This window comes from Varanus komodoensis, unplaced genomic scaffold (assembly GCF_004798865.1).
Source record: "Varanus komodoensis strain SLA01 unplaced genomic scaffold, ASM479886v1 scaffold16, whole genome shotgun sequence".
NCBI lineage: Eukaryota > Metazoa > Chordata > Lepidosauria > Squamata > Varanidae > Varanus > Varanus komodoensis.
The window spans coordinates 10,443,505-10,466,608 of record NW_025335468.1 but is presented as its reverse complement, the minus strand read 5'-3'; the positions used below and the strand labels follow the sequence as shown (position 1 = coordinate 10,466,608).

The 23,104-nt window shown below is 43.5% G+C and overlaps 2 protein-coding genes across 2 annotated transcripts in view; both read right to left on the bottom strand.

Moving 5' to 3' along the window:
- The window catches only part of IGSF22 (immunoglobulin superfamily member 22), a 34,546-nt gene extending 32,528 nt beyond the window's left edge, over positions 1 to 2,018 (bottom strand). Inside the window, exons 1-2 of the mRNA XM_044425978.1 lie at positions 1,904 to 2,018; positions 153 to 284 (exon numbers count right to left, since the gene is read on the bottom strand). Of these exons, the coding sequence (XP_044281913.1) occupies positions 153 to 284; positions 1,904 to 2,018 (247 nt within the window). The remainder of the gene's footprint in view (positions 1 to 152; positions 285 to 1,903) is intronic.
- A 6,873-nt stretch (positions 2,019 to 8,891) lies between these two features.
- PTPN5 (protein tyrosine phosphatase non-receptor type 5) overlaps positions 8,892 to 23,104 on the bottom strand; it is a 37,788-nt gene continuing 23,575 nt past the window's right edge. The window contains exons 10-12 of the mRNA XM_044425844.1: positions 21,411 to 21,571; positions 16,003 to 16,116; positions 8,892 to 9,046 (exon numbers count right to left, since the gene is read on the bottom strand). Coding sequence (XP_044281779.1) covers positions 8,950 to 9,046; positions 16,003 to 16,116; positions 21,411 to 21,571 — 372 coding nt within the window. The 3' untranslated portion in view covers positions 8,892 to 8,949. The remainder of the gene's footprint in view (positions 9,047 to 16,002; positions 16,117 to 21,410; positions 21,572 to 23,104) is intronic.

Below are 23,104 nucleotides of genomic sequence, written 5' to 3'. Positions count from 1 at the left end.
CATCATCTTCCTCCACCTGGTCAGACACTGCAGTTCTCAATGACCTGCTGATCCTACCCAGGCATGGTGATACCTTGACCATGGCAGGACTGTAGTGGCAGGCAGAGCCGCTCACTCGCTTTCAGTGAAGAGGGAGAATGGGCATGGCTTACCTTCTGGGGCTGTCAGGGGGTGAGGTTTCTCCACAAATTCTGGGATACTCTCTCCAGCAGGGATCTCAAAGGAATGGGAGACCATGCTGAAGGACTCCACAACAGCAGAGGATTTCCGAGAAACCATCTCCTCTGTCAGATATGAGGGTGTATTAGTCAAATGAAGCGGCTGTCCAAGTTTTAGAGAATTTTCCAAAACAGTGTATGGTGCAGTCAGGCGTTTTCTTAAATTTATCTGAGGGCTGCATCCCCAAATGCCATTTTTCCTCTGAGTGCCTCCCGGACATTATAGTCCCTGCAAACGGGGGTTCATAACAAGTGAAACCTTGGTGATGAGCTTCTCTCCTGTCTTCACCATGCAGCCTGGCGTAGGTCTGGTGTCCATAGAATGTCTCAAGAGAATTTATGCCACTGTGAGCTTCAGTGAATGGAAGCAGCCAAGGATGCTGTCCTACGGCCATGGCGATAAGCCCCTGAATGCGAGGCTTGGTCAGCCACTGCAGAGTGGAAGGAGGAGGGGAGGTGGTCTTCAGCTCCCTGTCCTCCCACACTGGATTTTTCGCTAGGCAGCATTATTGCCTTTGGAGGAGGCAGGGAGGGAGGGAGGGAGGGAGGGAGGAAGGGTGGGGAGCAGGACTGTTCATATCAGAGCCTCTGTAGTCTCCTTCCCTCCCAGGCCCCCAAATCCTCACTCTCCCCCTTGCCAGAGTTGCTTCCTGACTTCGGAGAGGCAGCTGCTCTCTTCATGTGAGCTACAAGGTGGGAGGTCAGAGCCCCAGTTTCCAACTCTAAGGGCAGAGTGCTGCCTCCCACCTTGGATCTGGGAATCCCAAAGTGCTGAGATAAAGTGGAGGTTCAGCTACTCCACATTAGGGAATGGACCCAGTTTGACTTAGGGAGGGGCCCTGCACCAGACACGGAAGGCCAAGAGGAGCTGAAGGTTATGTTACATTTGTTAAGCCTGGGCTCACTCACCCAGGGAGGCTGGTTTTCCTGCCTCATACAGAATTACCCAGACGTGCTCTGTTGCATCATCCAAACCAGCTTTGGGGTCTGTGGGTTGGCTTACAGAATCCATGGTTTGGTTTAGGGTTCGGTGTGGGAAATTACAGTAGTTTGGTATGCAATCTGGCAGCATGCAACCAGCACACGTGGGGCAGAGAAATGAGCTACAGTGAGTGAACCCACCAGCTACATGGACCCATGCATAAGTTTGAGCTTATGGGAGCTACTTGACACACTGAGACAGGGTCCATCAAATCATCCAAAAGTAAAACAGCAATTAACACGGAATGCAAGGTGCTGGTTCATAAGCCTCCAGGTTTTCTTTTAATTTCTGGTGCACCCTGAGCAACATTTCCCTAATTACTCATTCAGGTATTTATTTATTTATAACATTTTTATGCCACCCCTATCGTAACGAAGCCTCGGGGTGGCTCACAACAGGATACAAAGTACATAAATACATAAATAATAACAATATAACAATTAGAAAAATATATGGCTTGTTGTATAGTCTGAAACCAGGAAACATGGCTCGTTTGAAGGGGCATAGAACCCTCAAATGACCTACAGCAGAACATGGGTTATTTGTATGCTAAATACAGTTAATATTTATGGATAAGATGAAAAGGTCATAATTCATCAGTTATAATTAAGTTTTACTTGCTGCAGACCAATGGTTTTAGTTTACTATTTTCAAACTATCTTAAAGGATATCCAGAGCTTCTGCAGCTCATCATGATACTTGCCTTCCACAATTTTGGTTGTTTGGGATACATGCACTGAACTGGAGCTGGAACTGGAGAATTCCATGGAGTGATGCTGCTGGAATTGGGATTCCCTATGCATGACTGCACTTGCCATATTGAACGCCTTTGAATTTTCCTGAGATCACAGTACTTTTAAAAGCTGTGGAATAAAAAGGCTTGATCATTTTACTCAGCAATATTAAGTACAGTACCCTTTCTCACATTCCGTGACCAAGAAAGAGCAAGCAGGACAGAGCCGTGCCAGTGCAGTTGATTGTGGACTGACATTGAACCATGGGCTTGTTGTGCTGTATGAATTCCTCTGTGCTAACAAACCATGCTTTGTAAACCACAAGCAGCCTACAGTTCACAACTCAACCAAAGAATCATGGGTTATTTTATGGGTGGTTTGTAGTAAACACACCATTGTTTGTTAGAACGGCCGGATTCGCACAACACAGCAACCCACGGCTTGACAATATTCAACCCTTAGTGCAACCTGAATCCAGCCATTTCCCCACTCCTATAAAAGTGAATGACTGCTGTTCACATGGGCTGATGACAGAAAAGGGCTCCACCAGGGGACTCTGGTGTTATTTTACGTATACTTAAGTTTATATCCCACAACCTGATGCTCTCAACAATACCAACAAGTCAATAAAATAAACAAAAAGAGAGCAAGTCAAACATGATCAAGATACATCTAAATAAGAAAAACCTAAATTCTTAGCAATCCTATGCTCTGGGAAGGATTCCTTGGAAACATAGGATATGGTGATATGGTGGATATCCCCCCCCCCCATCCCTGCAGACAACAGACAAAGGTATGACCTTGTGCGGGGGTGATCTCCAATTGGATTCCCCCCCCCCCAACTGGTTCCTCTTCCAATGTCAGTGCCACAACCCCAGAAAAAATGGGGAGTGAGCAAAGGGGGCAGTGCCTGACTAAAGTTGCAAACTGCAGGCAGCTGGGGAAGCAGGACAGATAGGGGCCTGGCCTTACCCCACCATCAGGGAAAGAGGCTGAAACCCTCTAAACCTTGGAGGGTTCTTTTCTCCCACTGGACTCTAACTCTGCCAAGGTGTCTGCCCCCGACTAGCTCCTTAGACTGACTATCACCGTCAGAAAGTGTGTGTTAGATAATCAAAGAATAGAGCTAGCTTTCTTTTTGCCCCCCCCCCCCCCCCCCCCCCCGTGGTGCACCAAGGAGTCTGGGTGCCTGGGATTAGGACACCAGGCGCTTATGGGTTTCTGCTTGTAGATTTCTCTTTGCCCATTCACTTTTCTCTTCTGAATCCCATCCCCTCTCCCTTTCCTCTTTTTTATATAGATAGAGTGTTTGCATGAGTTGTAGTGCTAAATCCAGTGTCTAGCCCACAGGGCTGAGACCCAGAGCTGGGCTGGTTTGGCCCAGGGATGAAAGAAAGGCCAAAGGGGCTAACCCCTGGCCTTCCACTACAGCTCCAACTGCAGAAATGGAGGGGCGGGAAGTGAACAGCCCCCCACTGCTCCCCCTGCCTTAGCTGCCTCTCACCTGCAGGGCTTCCAATAGACCCAGCCTTTGAGCTTAGAGGTTTCAGTCATTCCAAAGCATCAATACCATAGAATTGCACTTTCAAAGGGCTGCAAAGATTTATCAGTCTGGAGAATAAAACTTGCTGTGGCTGACTGGGAGATGCAAGTTGTTGTTATTCAACATGCCTGCAGGGCACCAGGTTGGGGAAGGCCGATGAAGAGCTTTCAAGGTTAGCACCATTTCTGAATTTGCTCAGGAACTGACCTGGAGAACATTGAAGCGATAGGACCCACCAGCGTGGCCAGGTATGCCTGGAACGGCCAGCTCGTCAGGATACGGCACAGCACAGCCCCTCACGGACAGGTAGAGGCCTGTCACTGGCTTTGACAAACACGACATTTCCCCTTGCGTGTGTTCCAGATCACAGCCAGGCCTGCTTATTTATTTTACTGAAAACGTCCAAATCGCATTTCTGCAAAGAGCCACCCTCCAAGTGGATCTATCGCCAAGATCACAGAGTTTCCATGACAACACTGCTGCACACACCGTGTGCGGAGGCTGCCCCCAGTGCGAATGTTGTCTAGATGATCAAGACACTTGTCTCTCACACATTGCGCCTTCTGAACAGATCCTGTCCTCTAGCCCACATGAATATTTCAGCTGGACTATCTGTGAGAACCAGCCCCGATTCATTCAGATTCCACTGCTACCCATGTCCACTGCTTGTTCTCATGAGATCATCACTACACATGGATGTAACCTTCTTTATGCTTCTTCCTTCCTCAGGCAGCGATCATAAATTCTCTCAGTTCTTTTAGTGCTTTTAGCATTCTATTGTGCTACTGTTTTTAATCTAGTTTCACAGAGTTGTACTAGTTTCATTCTTTGCTGCTGGGTATTATTGGTGTTGGTCTCTGAGTTTTGTTCTGAACTGCTTGTACTGCATAGTTTTAATGCATTGTACCCTGGCCAGAGAACTGTGGTTATGGAGCAGTTGAGAAGTATAGTAAAATAGCTAAGTAAATGCATAAATTGTATTTAGCTGCTGCATTTTCATTTTTAATCCAACATGAGTGAAAGGGGCATGATCTGGACCTTCAAAGCCCCTGTACTCTCACATTAGGTCTCATCTTGGTTTGGGGCCTCTGCATCTATTTTAGAATAAACATGACAAAAATGCAGCTGCTAGATACAAATTTCAAACATTGGCCCTCGTTGTAGATATAATTCATGCACATTCCCCCTTGACTAATACTGGAACAAAACTGTCTAACACTGGAACAAAACTACCTGGCCAAGCTAAGCTAACTATGGTTTAGCCTGCAGCATTGTAGTAATTCCATTTATGCAAAATACCACCTATTCCAGGATTATGGATTATAGATGTATTAGAATATAGGAAGTCAGGCTGTCCATTGCCCCCCCCCCCCCCCCCCCGCACAACAAACATGTCAGTGCAAAAATTTGCATTACACCCTCAGAATATAACAGGCAAGCTAAATTACTGGTAAATGGTACCTTTTCTTTTTCTGGTTACAAGGACTGTTGGTGGGCTGTATTATGAAAGGGAGGTTTCTGAAGCATCAGTGTGTCCTTCCAAGTCCTGTAGCAGATATGAACTGGCCTCCGAGTCTTGGCAGTCTCTGAGAGACAGCTGGGTCCCCCAGCAGGCCTCAATATAGCTCTGTGCAGTTCAGACTTTAAATACACGCTGGCCCCTTGTGGGCGATGTCGTTACATCCATTTCTGCAGCTTCAACACTTGCACATACTTAGGCTGCAATCCTATACGAACTTGCCTATGAGTAAATCCCACTGAACCCAGTGGGACTGGCTTCTGAGTAGACATGTCTAGCATTGCTCCAGTAAGAGCCTTAAGATGACAAACCCTCAGGGGCAAAACCAGCCATCACTAACAGTTGAATACGGCATGTTCCCATAGAGATGCAAGATGTACGATCTTCAAATGAAGTTTTTTTTTCAGCTCATGCGGTATGCCAACAGTGCTTTTTGTTCTTCCCAGGTCTGCTAGATGACCATCAATAATGTAAGCATTTGCTAAGATATTTAAAAATGATGGCCATCTATCCTTTAATCCAGTATTAGCTGGCATCAGTGCTGAAAATATCTTGAAACTGGCTCAGTGAAGGAGACATGTAGACATGAAATAAGACAGTGACGAAACCCTAGAGAATGTCTCACTTTCCCTCCATGACTGCAGGAACCCAGACTAGGTGCCATTTATTTGTGAGTGGGGTTAGACGTTTCAAAAGCACTGCGGCCCTATTGTCGCTTGGTTGCCCAGGCAAAATCGCAGCCCTCTCAAGCTTGGTCTCTTTGAAATCAGTCTCAAGGCCAAATTATACTTTACACTGATCAAGCGGCCTGTAGCTTTGTTTCTTCCTGCTCGTGTGAGCACACACAACCCCATTTCAGACTGAGATCACCTTGCACCAGAAGGGGATGATTCAACTTTTGGCCATACCACTTGCTTCTTGAAATGTCCCTCCATAGTCCTTATGTGGGCCAGATGTGCTTACTCAAAGAATAAAGCAAACCTTCAGCTACACCCTGCGAGGTTAATGCAATGTATAGACTGGCTCTTGGTCAAAAAGTTGTGCATTTATGATGGTGACCCTTACCTTGGCTGGTTATTTCTTCAAAGGACACACAACTATTTAACCTCTGCTCATGTGTAACAAGGCAGAAAGGCCTTGACTGACTACTTTTGAAAATGGTAAAGTTAAATGGCAATGAACTAAAATTATTCTTCATTGTGTGCGTGGTCCATCTTCCTTCCCCATTGCCAGCTCAGCCCAGAGGCTGTTGCCCTCTTAGGACTTTCCATCATTTCTAAGCAAGGTAATATGGGTAGATGTTGTAAAACACCCCAGTCACATCGTACATTGTTTACGCATGATCTGTAGACACTTTAACTCAGAGTCCCGCACTGAGGGGTTGGACCTGATGGCCTTTCTTGTCCCTCACAACTCTATTAGTCTATGATTCCAGAGTCTTAGAAACTTGCCCTCATCTGGACATCTCTGCATTTGGAATGTGATAATGATTCATAAGACCCTTGTGACAAAATCAAGGCAAGCTGGAACTCCTAGCTTGAGACAGATGCTTCCTACGTTCTAGCAGTTTTTGTGGGAAACCTGTTTACTTTTCAGCTCTCCATCTAAAAAAACAGCAAAACCCCCATTTTGCAGGGGTACTACAAATATTACTGTTCTATGAACTGTGAGGTGTTGCTGTAGGAACTGATCCAGTACCATACACCTGGTTAGCACCAAGAAATGCCATACAGTTCAAACTATTTTTGTATGTTTCCCCATTCATATTGTACTTCTAGGCTTCTTTGTAAAAGAAAAAAGTCATAGCACTGAGTTGTTGTACCGTTCCTACGATGTCCAAAGGTTAAAATTATGTTGGAAATATAGACTAGCTAGATACGTAGTAGAATCCTTCAAATCTTTCAAGTTTCAATTCAGAGTCTATAGCTGCAGGGCCTCAATCAGACATGCAAAAGACTTGTTTATTTGAGTTTGTACAACTGCTGCAACTGCAATGCTTCCAAATTTAAACATTTTGCTAAGCTTGTTTTGTAGCCTCTGGATTTATATTGGGACAAAAGTCTCACAGTATCCTTTACCTTTGTCTCAATCACTCTTCTTTCATTAACAAGTTCTCCCTTTCAAGTTTTCCGAGTTATGTATAGCTTCACCTATAACTAATAGCTTCTTTGTTCAGCTTTATTGCATAGCATCCCTTACCCAGTATGACATCATTGCATGTTTCCGTAACTTTACTCCACTTCATTTGGTTGCCACTGACGAAGGCAGAGAAATGCAAGCTGTGACATCACAACACGAAATATGTTGCTTCAGATCAGTATTGGAGTGGGAAATGGAGAACTTGGGGGAAGAATGATGTTTTTGGTGGCACTCGTGTCATACTGTGTAACTTACACATGCTTCCAGGGACAGCCCCAGATTTTACATAAATTTACCTCACATTTAGATAATGGGACTCAGCCTCTGGCCTTCCTTAGTATGACCGACGTAAGAAAGTCAGTGCCCGTCCTCCCCATTGCTCAGTGGACATTTCTTCCTCCTTAATGTTGGAGCCTTTATTTAGCTCTTAGGGCATGTTTTCCTTATGCATGTTTTAGCAGGAAGATCACATGACTTTACAAACAGGAAGAGCTATGTGCTGGTTCTCTCTGTCAGATCCCTGGGGAAGGTTTACCACAAACAGTCTTTACCTTATAAGAGTAAAGACAGCATCTTGCAACCACCACTGGGACTTGAACTCAGGTCAAGCGTAATAATAAAACCTTGACCAGCAAGGCAGCTTCTCAGAGAAGAAATCTTTTTAATCAGGCGTGTGCTGTTAAAGGGACTGCCTCTCCCTCAAGTTGTCAGATGTGCTCATATTAAAGGAGAGAGTATGTGGGCAGGTGGCTTTAAAACACACACACACAGGCCTTTTGCAGCGTCACAGAAGTCCCATTGAAACAAATGTGCATTATATACCAGGGCTTGGTGGATTGAGCTCCTGCTTTTTTGTTTGTTTTAACCATAGACATCAATCCATTTGGCCTGTTGGGTTAAAGTCATTCTATTGTAACTTAACTTGTGGTTTGTTACCAGGGTCATCCAAGGCTCACTGTACTGGGACCAGCTCATTTAAACTTTTTCATATATCTTGCAACATGATGAAGCATTGATAAGGCCACGTCACTACATGATGAACTTGGCTGTACAAACACAATACCCTCATACACCGTTCTGTGTGAGGGACTTGGCTGTGGGACCAAGGAGGAAATTCTACACACTGAACCACCCCAGAATGAACTCTCACATCCTCTCACCCTGAAAAAAGGCAAGTAATGCTGTAATGACAGGAAGAGCAATTGCAAATAGTGCTCTTTTCAGTTTGATACTCAGTTATCTTTTAGGGAAGTTTGTTTTCAAAGAGCAATCATACAAGGCATGAAACATTATTTCAGTATGAATCCACTTGAATCCTTTAATGCAGAGGCTCAGAAGGTCTTATGATATACACAGTATCCGGTAGTTTAAAATGTAAAAACAATTGGTCAGAAAAAAAGGCCAAAAAGTTACTTTTGAAGCGTAGTAAACATACATAACAGACTTCAGCAAGACATTATCAAAGAATTTCACACTGTATTTGGATCTAGTAGCATATTTTTTTAAATAGCAAATCTGACAAGAGCATTTTAAAATTCTGTAACAAATGAAGCTACTGATCTTATTTACAGTATAAATAGGCCTTTGTTCTGTGTGTGAAGAAGATGATGTCCAGTTGCACATTAAAGAAAAGCAATACCTTAGCTCTTAATGCAAAATAAAGCAATATGAAAGTAAAACTTTATATATTTATATATGTATAAATAAATATCTTCTACTCTGAAATTTCAATGAGTATCTTCTCAGCTCTGGAATACATACGATTTTGGTCAAGAGTTCTGTTGGGTTTTATCATAACAAATAATTTTGAATTGTCATTCTTCTGCTGTTACTCTAGGAAACTGCTTTTCATACAAACTCATGACATGGTGGACAAATTGATACTGCTCACAAGTCTGGATCATTCCTCCCCTGGAAACAGAAGCAGAAAGTTTAGAAGCTGAAATCCCTTGTGTACTTCCATACAACTAACACAGTTCTAATGGAAACAGAGAACTGGCAAGGGTGCTTTGGATGGAAACCTCAGATCACCTATAAGATCCACTTATGTATGCCTGAGTTTAGGTCCCAAAGTCTATGCTTCTTATTAAAGCATCCCAATAGGAAACTCATTACATTGACTGGGTTCACACAACGCACCAACTTATCGTGGGTAACAATGGTACTAATCCACTGTGGCACAAACTGCCATAACGGTCTATGGCTAGAGATGGTTGAAACCACGATGGGTGTTGTGTCACCCAGAGACTGATCCCATTGTGGGTTGCAGGAAGTGGTAAGCAAACTGCTCAGCAACAGCAGCGGGTGGTAAGGGGGGAACCTTGCCACTCTGGGAGAGTTTGCCTGCGCCAGCCCCTCCACCAACCTCCAAATGGCACCTCTTTTCTCAGGTGTGTACTTATGGTTGCCCGGAACAGAGAGTCTTCCCTGTCCACGCCCTGGTACATGTCTGTTGCCAAAGTAACACCCATGGATGCTGACAAAGCAAATGACTTGCTTTTGAAGGCTTTTTCAGCACTCTGAGTTTCTGGAAGTGTGGGGAATCTCGAGGGAAAGCAAAAATCTTCTCCCTGAGTAGCACTCACAGAAGTATTTCATGTTGGCCTCAGAAGAAAGTGGTGGAGCTGAAATAGTGCTTCTTAATTCTGGAATAAATTTGTAGGAAGCCATGATACTGTATCTCCAATCCTTGCATCAAGCTGCATCTGGAAGGGTCCTTAATGTTCTTTTGACACCAATATGGCTTATAAATCAGAATAATTAGAAATGCTCACCCAAATGGACAATCTATTATCTGGGTTTATATTAGCAGATGTCTGTATAACCCCGGCAAATGAATCTAGAAAAGGACTGCAGCTTTACTTGTGAAGGCAGACAAATCCCCAGATGGAATCAGTACCACATCCCTAATGGTTTGCAATATCCTAGAATAAGTTTTCTGGCTAATTTTCTAGAATTAGCTGCTTTAAGGAAGCTAATTTAAACTAAAATAAATAAGGGCATGCTCCCTTCTGACTGCTTGCTCTTGTGGTACCATGAGACATCTCTGGCAGAGTTGCATAAAAGCTATAAAAATTGTCATTTTTACTATAATATGGCATGCCTATTTGGATCTCAGCAGCATTAGGCTGAAAATAGTATGGGCTTCCTTTTTACCTGCTCTTCTGCAAGTCCCTAAATGCCTAAATTTTAAGCTACTCTTTGAATCAGTCTCTAGTCACATTTCTTCAGCTTGGGCAGCTGAAGTAAAATTTAAACTTGCCCTGCTAGGTTCTGAGTCCTTACCTGAGCTTTTAAAATGGACTCAATTTGATTCCATTTTTATTCCATAATCATCTTGGGATAAGTTAATGAAGGATACGCTGCTAAGTTAGGGTCCAATCTGTCCTTCCCCACTGAATCCTCCAGTGTTAGAAAGAAGGCTTTGGAATCATAGAAATTAGATTGGGAAGTTATTAATTTAGATGCTAGGAAATGCTGCTCACCTCTTTTGGGGACTTATTACCCTCCCCCCCCCCTTTCCTGTTCTGCTGCTACCTTTTTAACAGACACATATTTTTGTCAACTCTTTTTCCCAGCTAGAACAGATGCTTTATCACTCACAGAGTGGTCAGACTACTGGCAGGGGTATTAGCTACATGCAGAGACTCTGCCCTTGTGACAGAAGTGTGATTAAAACTTTACTACATTTTCTACTCAGTTGCCATTTATATTCGTCTATAAGAGCAGATTTTATATTGCATTTGCTGAATAGGTTCCCTCGTTGCCCACAAGATATCTACCTGCCATATTGGTGATTGATATGTCACCCTGTCTGTGGTAAGGTTTATATCCAGTGCCCTTAAAATTAGACAGGCATTCACTAAAAACATTCCTGGGATTAAGCATTAGTGGGGCTGTTAATATATATCAATATATTTGTTTGTTTTGCCAAGGTGCCTTGGGGCATGTTGGCATTCTGATTTTGGAACATGTATACAAGCAGCTCTACATAAGAAAGTGAATACAGGCAGTCCCCAAGTTACAAACATTAGAGTTATGAACAGCCTGTACATACAAACAAACTCCTATAAAGTCTATCAATTTTTAACAAATACTGCAGGGAATCATCATCACCACAGAGAAAGAGGAAGAGGAAGGGGAGAAAGCAAGGCCTCCAAAGCAGGCCTTCCTGCTCCACCCACAGGAGAGGGAAATTTTTCTGGCATTTGCTTGCTGCAAATAGGAGCACTGATGAGTTTGGGTGGGGAGAGGGAGCTTGAGATATTTGCATTTTCCCACTTTCACAGGGGTCCTGCACCCCTAAACCCTACAAATGTGGAGGGTCAACTATATATGATCCGACTTACATACAAACTTGATTTAAAGACAAATTTCCATTTGCTCAGGAAGGAACTTGTTTGTACCCTGGGGACTGCCTGTACCCTGGACTGACAAAAAAGTGAACAAGTGGGTCCTAGATCAAATCAAGTCAAAACTTCCCCTGGAAGCAAAAATGTACACGCTGCATACCATTTGAAGAATGCATAATTCTGTAACAGCAAAGGACTTGCTTTGCTATGACTGAAATTTCTGGAGTACAAAATAGATTCTTCCAGACATGCAAGATAAAAAAAGAAGTGAGGCAAGTACCTTACAGGCGTACAACCAGCCTTTGGAAGTGGGTCATACAAAGTGAAGAATGAATGGCCTTTCTGATAAATCTGATTATTTTATTTGGACCTGCTCTGTTTTATTTGGACCTGCTCTTTTTTCCCCCTCCACTAAACACAGCACTGAGTGTGCATCTCCACCAGCTCATGACTCAAACAGGCATATTAGTCATCATCTGGGGTAATTATGGCTCATGCAAATGTTAGCAGCCAAAGGATTGCACCCTGAAGTTGAGAAGCAGACACCACGGGTGGTCCTCTAGTGCAAAACCACAGGAAAGGATGTTTCATCCTGTTGCTTCCTGTTGCTTCTTCTCCTTCCCCACAGTTATAAGGACACCTTTGTGTGGTATTTCATAAGAATTAGAGGGTGAATGAAGGACACTCCACATTCCCTCAGTAGCATATGCCAGAAGGAATCTTCCTAATAGGAATTTTACTGCCTCTGAGTGAAAATATTCAACAGTTTCAGGCACTGGGCCAAAGGGCCTTAGAAGAAGATCCTGAACTGCTCAACACTCTCTGACATGGATATGTCAAAATGGGAAACACCAGACTTTGTATGAAAGGCCCCAGAAAGGGTGCCTGAGTCCAGACAATACCATCAGAAATAATCTAGTGCCTGAGTCCAGACAATACCATGAGAAATAATCTATGGGCTGCAGTGGAAATGTTAATCCTACTCATCCTCCATTGGCTAAGCATTCGTTGTTGAATGGAACTAGGTATTGCTAAATCTACTGAACCAGCGATGAAATCATAGAAACATAGAAACAGAGCGAGCCAGAAGGGACCTCCCAGGCCATCTAGTCTGACCCCTGGCTCCAAACGGCTCCACTCACAACATGCCCACCATGTGCATGTCCAGCCTATCTTTGAACACCCTCCATGGACTCACTTTGTTTTGAGGTCAGAAGATTTTGTCCCCTACATTTGAGCTAGAAAATTTGGTAGCAAAAGGAGTGTCTTCCTCAAAAAGTTGGAAGGACACGTCCTCTGCAGAGACTAGTGCAGTGTAGTGGTCATTGAGCTGGATGAGGCCACACACATCATGACGCGCACTAGGTGCACGCGGGCCAGTCACTTTCAGCCTAGCCTATCTCACAGGGCTGCAGTGAAGATAAAATGTGGGCGTGCAGGGAGAACCATGAGCTGTTGTGCACTGCTTCTCGGACATGCACATCTATTGTACTTTGTGGATTTCACTGGCATTTCTCTGATCCTTTGGCTCAAGAACCCATTTTTGTTCCAGAAGACACAGCCTAAAAATGTGCCGGGAACATTGTTGATGCTCTGGCATCACTCCTGGGCACAGGAGCCACAGAACAGATGCACTTCCCGTTTGATTAGGTTAGGCTAGGCTAGAATGCTTCCTATGACTGGGAGGAAATTTTATTTATTTATTTAGGGTTTTTGTATGCCATCCCATCGCTTAACGCCTTGGGACGGCTTACATAAATAAACAAACATAATACAAAAAATACAGATTATACAAATAAATTTTTTTTTTGCACATGTCTATCTGGCTGCCTTACATGCCTTTGAAAACATCATTCAAAAACCCTGATGGAGATTGGTTCAGTTCTGACCTTTCACCACAGTAGGGACAAGTCAGCAGTGGCTGGGGTTCAGGTCCAGCATTCCCTGAATACCCCCAGTGGCAGCCTTCTTTTGCATACCACACTCTTCTACACTATGCATCTAGCAAGATGCCCTTTGTTTCGAATCCCATGTTGGCCTTGGAGCTTGGGCAGCCATTGTTCATGCTTTTTGCTTCAGCGTCCCTCATGTTGGTGCATCCCAGCTGAGAATAATCCACGCTAATAATTCACTGATCTCCCACTGATGATCCACTGATCTTCTCTCAGTACCCGAGAGAGTGACATTTCTTTTTCTGCCCTCCACTGAGCACAATCATGGTTCCTTCAAAATAGGGTGCAGCATGATTCTTCCCCCCCGCCCCCCCATGAAAGGTCTTCCTTGAATTTCATTCATTGGCATGGTAAGGTACCAGCACAAGACACCTTTTGAGGGTTATGACCAGGAAGTGATTGATTAGGTATAGATTTCAAGCCTTTTTACATATCAATCAAAATTTTACTAATGAAGGAACTATCCTAAAACATGACTCCAATTTATATTTCTGCATCCATACTTGTTTGTATACTAGCAACTTTTCTAGCATCTTCAGTACTGTTGGGGGTTCGACACCAGAGGTTATATTTATTTATTTATTTGGGATATTTATACCCTACCTCTTTGTTTTTTTAAGCACACAAGGCAACGAACAACATTCAAAACAATGAATCATCAACAAGCTAGAAAACAAAAAGACAAGGGAATGCATGGGGTGGTGGGAATAGGAGAATTAAAATTCGGCAAGATGTGTTATGCTTTCTTTCTTTCAAAAAAACAACACTTTTTGCACTCATGCATCTGTCTGAGCATCTGTGATTTGGAATATAAAAGCACCCAGTTCCACTTGCTTGCAAACACCCAGATTTCCTCTTGAGAGCAGCCTTTCCTAAACTGGCACCTACACAGGTAACACCTCCCAGCATGCCCTACTGGTATGCATGCTGGGAGGGGCTGACAGGAATTGAAGTCTGCATCCTCTGGAGAGCACCATGTTAGAAAACTCTGCTATAGGACTTTATGGTATGTAATCCCACATGTCTACTTAGAAAATAGTCCCACAGTATTCAAGGGGACTTACTCCCTGCAAAGTGGGTTTAGGATTGCAGCCTTAAGAGACAACACACACAGAGGGGCTGCTGCACAGGATGGACTGCACAGAGTGAACAGCAATCCACGGTCACACTGTAGGAGAAATACTATGTTATGTTATGTTGTGAGCCGCCCCGAGGCTTCGGCGAATGGGGCGGCATAGAAATGTTTTAATAAATAAATAAAATAAATAAATACTGTCCTGCGGTTTTAAAAGAGACTTACTGGAAGAACCAAATCCCATGAGAGTGCACTAGCCCTAGGTCCTTTGGGCCAGACTCCTGTCTTTACAAGCCTTCACAGTTGATCTTTCTAAGCTCTTTGCATCCATGAGAAGGTGTCCACACACATGGTTTCCTTTCACATAAATTCTAGCCTTGTTGATAACAAACAAAAAGGCTATTCCTGACCACTAGATGGCAATCTGGCTATAACAGTTACTCAAGAAATGCTGCTTCCTACGGACCTGCAAGAATTACTTTCAGCTTGCAAAACATGAGAGCATGCCCAATTTGAAGCTCTGAAGATGTACAGCAAAATTATGTACACATTGTCCAATATTCAATGTGCACAAATGTCCTCAGTAGACAGAACTGCCCCTATTTCAGTCTATGGAGAAAATTTGCACAAACATGCAGAGATCTGTGCAAATCAATCAATGCTCAATTTGTGCAAGTTTCCCACTTGCACAAAGTACGAGGGATCACATATGGGAATAGGGATTGGGCACAAGTTGAATATTAAGGCAATGTTCAGAAAATGCCAGTGTCCTCAGAATGAATCTCTCATTCACCTGCCCCTATTCTTTTCCCACTTTAGATTTATGTTCACATTTCATGTTATACTTGGTATGGAAATGAATATCCTTGCAAGATCTGAATTATGTCTACATAAACATGTCTTTTTAAAGCAAAAAGGCTCCTCCTGCATGATTACTCAGTATATTCAAAGTCTGAATATACATACATACATACATACATACACACACTTAGCACTGTCCTTCCTGCATTCCCCAGCCAGAACTGTTGTACTCAGGGCAGAGTCCTTTGCATGTTTAGACACCTGACCCAGAATTCTAGGACTCTTTTCTCTCTAACACACATTGGATCACGTCCTAACTCTGAAATAAATCCCACTAATTTCTTTCAGTTTTCTCACAGATGACTGAAATGTTAAGTTGTAACTCAGCAAATCAGTATTTTTGAAATATTTTATGTATGAGTTAACAGACAACAACAAATGTAATTAATTCTGGACTTAATTAAATGTTCATCTTTGTCAAAGTATGTGGTCTTGTATTTATCTTATGTTATACTTCATTTCTTTCTCAGAACTATCTAAATTTTTGTTGTTAATGTACCTGTTTGTTCATTTTTATTACTGTTTTAACTAACAACAGCAACAGAATAAAAACAGGAGCATTTTTAAGACGGATGTGATCAAATGTGAATCACAGAAGTTTCTCTCGAGAAGAACAAGTTCTTTTACCTGTCTAGCCGTAGCTGGCAAGTTGTTTTGAGTATGTCAACGACACCCTCATTCTTCCACTGTTTGCAACAAATGCTGGTGGCAATAAAGCATCCGGTCCTCCCAATCCCTGCACTGGCCAGAGAGAACAACAGAAAGTGACGGAGAAATCTCCAGAAAGCACAACAACATTTCTTTAGTAAACCGAATTAACATTACCAAATGTGTACAGCCAACAAAACAACCCGACTTCCTTTGAAATTATTTTTAATTATACATGGTGTGGAGAAACTGCTATGACATTTCTCTCTCTCTCATAATAAATACCTGGACATAGGGTCAGCCCATGAAACTGACTGATGGGAGATTCAGAACAGATACTTCTTAAACTATTATAAGTCACTGCCAAGGGAAATAGTGCTGGTTACGGATGTGTGAAGAATCTGGTTTGGGGTTGGGAGCCTGTCAGATTTCGTCACCTTGGCTCCCTGGGCTCCAGTCTACATTCTCTCTGCCCTAAGTCCACCTTGAACCAAGTGTTCGCACGGGCATCCCACAGGAAGTGAGTTCAAGCGGAGTTTTGCTCCCACCTATGTGACTCTGGGGCTGAGTACTTTGCACAAGAATCACATAATTCCTGAAGTGTTCATGGCTGGACTGGACAGACCACTGGTCTGATCCAGCATGGCTTTTTATGCTCTTATGTTGACAAAATATGCATACTTGTGTCAGTGCAGCAGAACTATGAGAAGCAGGTTAGCCATCTGGTTTAGCACCATGTTGCCAGTGTGAATCTCGGGAGCAAATAAGAGTGAACGATGGGATGGGGTGTTTTCCTGTATTGTCAGATGCCCGAGGGAACACTCCTCCTGAAGTATCCCATCCACTGCCCTTCCCTGCAGCAGGGAGGCCCTGCTGGCTGCCCCTCCCTTCACTCATGGAACTCTCTCCTGCCTGCCAGTCCATCCTCCCACTCGGAGGCAACTTTCAACACAACCCGGCAACATTTCTGTTTTACCAGGTCCTGGGTGGCCGCATTGCTGGAAAGGGATCTGTTAACTGTTGCTACAAATTTTGGCATTTGATGATATATTTATAACCATCCAATTTTAAGTATTGTTGGGAGCCACCTGGAGCTTTGATTAGGAGGAAGGGTGGAATATAAGAACAACTGATCAATCAGTATAGACTTACGTCAAAGAAAGCATTTATGGTTCTGATCTAATCATGTGTGAGTTGCTGCAATGGGTCATGTGGTAGGCTTGGACAGGGGAGATACGAATTTCCAATTCTCACTCAGCCACATGCTCAGTCATGGTGGCTAAGGGTGTTGTCCAGAAACACCCCAGTGGGGTGGCTTCTTTATAGCTTCAAAGTCATTCCCAGCCCCTTGCTGCTTTGTAGCTACCCTGGGGCTTGCCTTGTCCAAATAAGGCACATTCTGCCAGGCCTCCTCCCAGGAGGAGGAAACCCCGCAGAATATGTCTCCCTGTTCTCAACCATTGTGGGGCCTGAGGCATCACTGCACAGTGCCCACCAGGTCCTCCCTCTCCGTTGCTTGCTGTGCAACCGCTCAAGCAAAGGGGAAATGAAGCCTGTTCTGCTGGGTACCAGAGGACAGTGGCAGAATGCACCTGTCCCTTTCCATAGCATGTTCTGCTGCGTCCTCTTCCTGAGCAACCCCCCCCCCCCCCCGAGACCTTCCCTGATGCAGCTGCCTGCTGGAGGCAGCAGTGTGGAAGCTTAACCCCACTGCTGGCCGCTGCCATGGTTTGCCCTTTCGGCTGGCTAGGGTGGCAGGAGAAACACATTGCTTCAGCCTACTCATTGGCAGGCTGGAGTGATGGGTGCTTCCATGTTCTCCAGCCCCACACCAGGCAGGGAGGGGTGGGGGAGAACCTCAGCACTCTGGCAATATTCCCTGGGATACCTGCAGGAGGGCCAAGGAGGAGGAACGGGGGACAGAACTCCAGAGACACACTGTGCCCGATCATCTGCTGGGTACATTGTGGGCCTGGGGCAAACAAGCCACATGGCATGGCTTTCTGCACAGGGTGGATTGTTCTGAACCTGTGCGCTGTCTGGTATTGGGGATTCACTCTCTCTCTCTGTTTAACCAACATTGCAGGATTTCTGTGAAGATAAAGTGGGATAAACCCAGATAAGCTATCCTGCCTCCTTGGAAAAATGGAAACCAAGAATATGTAGACTATTCTGTGGGACAAGAACTACTAAATACAGTTTAGCTTATTTGCTTGGATTACTCAGCTTGGTGGGTAACATGTTCAGAGACTGTTATGGACACAAACTGAGCACAGTTTCTATATTTGTCCTTTATTTTATTATATGTGTGCTTTACCTTCCTCTAAGGTGCTCAGAGTGCTGTACATGGTCTTTTCTCCATAATTATGGTTCTAACTCCCCATAAGAAAGGTTGGTTTCTCATGGAGAACTAGTGAGCTTCATAACTGAGTAAAGTTTTGCACGTGGGTCTCCTTAATCCTAACCCAGCACTATAACCACTATAGTACACTGTCTCTCCTTTTATGTAACAGTTTGTATTTAGCTGAGTAGAAAATAAATTCTTTTTTTAAAATTTGGCCCTAAGCCACTGAACAATGTATGCACACACACATGTAATTTAGCATTCATTTCAGAATAAGTAAGAAACTGGATAAAGGTGTAATAATAATTAACAGAAGTGACACTTTATGAAGGCACTGCCCCTTAGTGTAGTCATAGGTATCTCAGAAAGTGGATTGGTATACAATATGATGTGTGAAAAGGCAGTTTAAATAAGCTGGTGTTTTCAGAATATGCAGTTCTCATTTACAGGAAAAAAGGAAAAACATAGGTATAAAATGCTCTAAAGAACAGCTCAAAAATATTTATTTTTAATAAAAGATTATCACTTAGACTGGAGGAAAATGCTACATAGTACAATGCTAGACAGATGTTAGGTGAGCCATGCGGCTTCTGTCAAGCCTGATATGTCAACATGTCACTTTAAATAACTGAAGCAGCAACTAACAAGCACTCTGAGGTCCTAGAGCGATCCACATTTTGCCGGTCTCAGGCACTGCTGGTAGCTGCTTGAGTAAGTTTCCATTCCTGCTCACTTAAATACTTTTGCCTAGCAGCTATGCCCTAAGGAAAAATAGATGCTATTTGTGCACAGCCATTTCACTCAAACCTACGGATGTGTACAGGATATATCACTTAATTCTTTTTAAGAGGTTCCTTGGCCCATAACACTACAGATATATTGCCCTTTAGTTTCATTTTCAGCTATGGAGCAGAGTCAACTCTAAGTGGCAACAGGTTATGGATTCCAGATATTATCTTTAAAAAGACTGAAAAGCAAGCTCACAAACCTCCTGCATGTTTTATCATGGAGCAGTTATTTTAAGCTCCATTGCTGTGTGCATTTCCTGGCATCTTTTCCTTATTTAAACTGTTACCTTTACGGTGCATCTTTGAATAGCTGGAATGGGACACTAGGAGAGAGAATGGGGAGAATAATCTGAACTGGAAATTTAAAGGTCTGGATAAAATAGCATTCTGTAAATTTAAATGAGCATAGGAACTGCACTGAAGAAATAGTGAATTCAGAGAACATTTTAAAAAACTGGTTGTCTTATACCCAACAAATGCAGTTGAGAAATAATATTAAGAAATTTGGCATACTAACACTACACTGTGCTTTGATATAATACATCACATTCTTGTTTGTGGTATATCCTTCAGGAGAATAAGTCCTCAATTGCATGTTTCCTTTTCTCCTATCACACACAGGTTGATTGTACAAGGGACACATCTATTAAGTTTCAAAATGACTTATTCTTTTGCAATGACATCACATGAATGTCCATTAGTCTTGAAGAGTTGCAGTTTTACTGAAAATGATGTTAACTTTAAAAAGGAAATGATCCTTCATGCCTACCAAAGCTGGGGTTTGTGTGGAAGGGAGAGAAAGAGGAGAAAATTGGGAGCTTGTTACAATAGTCATGTATCAAATTAAGTAGCCAGTCCTGCTAATTATTTTGGTAATTTTGCTGTCTGTTCATAGTATATGTACATGTTCATTGCTCCTACACCACAAAGGCATAGCTTATATCTGTTGCTTTTAAGAGCCTCAGCTGATTGGATGAGAACACCCTAAATTATCTTTGGTCTGGATTTATAATATATTACTGCAATGTCCTCTTTGCTCACTTTTGCTCACTTTTCAAGAACAGTTAACAGCACTTATTATATTTGTAGATATTTAAATTAAATGATTTTTTCCTACCCTACCATTTCCTATTGTAGACAAACCATATATCTATGGAAGCCCGAGTGCAAAGCTTTTCTCTGAGAAATATGCTCAGCTGCCCTAAATATGTGAACCTTTCAGATTACGATTTATTTTTTGTGGGGAGGGGTTCTTTTCAGATACATGGATGGCAGAAGGGCCAAGTCACCCAGCTCATTTAATATAGCTAGCTACTTTCCTAGGGACCATGATTTAGTCTTCCCTAACCTGGTGCCCTCCAGATGTGTTGGATGAGAACTTGCATCATTCCAAGGCAGAACAACCACTTGAAGCGGGGGAAGGCTGACTGCGCCCATGCACTTTATTGAGCAGTGATCCAAATCCCACGGATGTGCCTATTGCCACATGTGAAATGAGGACTCCATACAGAACGTGAAAGCACGTGAGAAAGCCCAAGTTGCATAGTTTTAACCTAAGAAGGGGAGGTGGGTTGTGAAACTCAGGCTTAAGGATGTGCACATTTTTTCATATATTGTCTACAACTTATTAGAATGGAGATGTCACCACAGCTTCACCTTAAGAATGGTGACAGGGCAAGACTGCCTGCCCTGTAAAAGTATGAATGGGCGCATGAGTGAAATTAGGAATGACTGTATGTCACATTGCATGTGTTATTAAGAACCTCACACTGACTCCTGTTCCATCTGCGTGGCAGATGTGGGATAGGAGGAGTAACAGGAGAGCGACATCCCACCTTCAGAATAATCCAAGGTGCAAGTACTGATATTATGTTTCCCCATGAAGTCCCAGTGGGGGACTGAAGTGTCAGACTAGAAACAGCATGCGCTCCCTCGTTAGCTTAGCAGAGGTAAATTGATAGCAGAATAGTTAAAAGTCCGGCAAAGCAGGTAATGTGATGGCAGCTGTTATTAAAAAAAAAAATTAGCGAACTCAGCATCAGCTTTGTGAAGGAAGGTTCCTTCAATACAATGTTAATGGGAAATGGCAAAACCAAAGCTTTCCCTTTGCTTCCCTTCTCCCTTAGCATGCAACTCTATGTATGTTAAGATAGAGGGGGGATTCCTACAGCTCCCAGCATTCCCCAGCTAGCCATACTGGCTGGGGAATGCTGGGAGTTCTATGACATTTTTCTATCTAACTAGAATTAATCTACCTGCAGTGGACAATGATTGGAGCATTCTTTTCTTTGGCACACTGCATGGCCTCTTCTACATCTTGAACCAGTTGCAACAAGGCTGGTGCTTGATCAGGGGTCTTCTGGTCTGGCCAAGATGTGTACCAGTAATGCTTCAGAGTTCTTACTTCTTCACCCTTCTGTGAGACATTCAGAAAGAGAATTAAAGGTTATGTGGAGCAATTGCATCAATCCATTTCCTGAACTGACAGCCATCTTCAACCTGGAACCTTCCAGATATGTTGGGCCACAATTGACCATGCTGACTGGGGATGATGAGACTTGGAATAGTCAAACAGATTTAGGAAGTACCTGAGTAGAAAAACCTAATTGAAAAGGTCCCTTGTAAAACGCTGATGATACCCAGCTCTACCTCTCGTTTTCCACCAATCCAGGTGAGGCAGAGGCTGTGCTGAACTGGTGCCTGGCCGAGGTAATGGGCTGGATGAGGGCCAATAAACTGAAGCTCAATCCAGACAAGACGGAGGTCCTGTTGGTTGGCGGATCAGGCTTCGGAGAGGGTGAATTGAACCTAGTCCTGAATGGGGTTGCACTCCCTCTTAGGGACAAGTTCCGCAGCTTGGGAGTGCTCCTCGACCCAGAGCTTTCATTGGAAGCTCAGGTGACAGCAGTGGCGAGGAGCGCTTTCCTTCAGCTTCGGCTGATTAATCAGCTGCGCCCCTACCTGGAGTACGACTGCCTGGCGACAGTGACACACGCGCTGGTGACTTCCTGTCTTGACTTCTGTAATGCGCTCTACATGGGGCTACCCTTGAGGACGGTCCAGATACTTCAATTGGTGCAAAACAGAGCTGCCAGGCTGCTGACGGGGACTGGGCGTTATGTTCACATGACTCCAGTCCTCCGTCAGCTTCACTGGCTTCCCATTGAAGTCCGGGCCCAATTCAAGGTGTTGGTGATGACCTATAAAGCCCTAAACGGCTTGGGTCCTGGTTACCTGAAGGAGCGCTTACATCCATATATGCCCGCCTGCCCCTTGAGATCTGTGGGAGAGGCCCTTCTCCGGGAACCCTCCGTGAAAGAAATCAGGAGGGTGGGTACTCGGACGAGGGCTTTCTCTGCAGTGGCGCCTAAGTTATGGAATGTGCTCCCCAGAGAGGTCCGCCTGGCGCCGTCGTTATTTGTTTTTCGGCGCCAGGCGAAGACCTTTTTATTTAAGCGGCATTTTAATTGTTAATATTATTGGATTTTATCTGGCCAGGGCGACTTATTTTATATTTTATATTGTTATTTTTTACATTTTAACTTAATGTTTGTATTCTACAAACATTTTAATTTAATGTTATAATTTAATGTTTGTATATTTTTTAACTTAATGTTGTAAGCTGCCCGAGGCTTCGGCGTATGGGGCGGCATAAAAATGTTTTAATAAATAAATAATAAATAAAATAACTAAATGGAATCCTGAGAGGCAGTCCTAGTTTGCCACTATAATCTTGTTTGGACAGATGTATTTTCCAAAAGTGAGACATCCTGATGACTCAGATTTTTAAAATCTTCCCTTGGGCTGTGCAGCATGGCTCACTAACCGAAGTCAAGTGGGATTTATTTGTGAGCTTTATGCATCATCCAGAGAAGCAGCCAGCCTGACAACTCTGGCCCCATCTGTAGCAGTCCACAGTGATGGTGACTGACTGAGCCAACTGTCAACA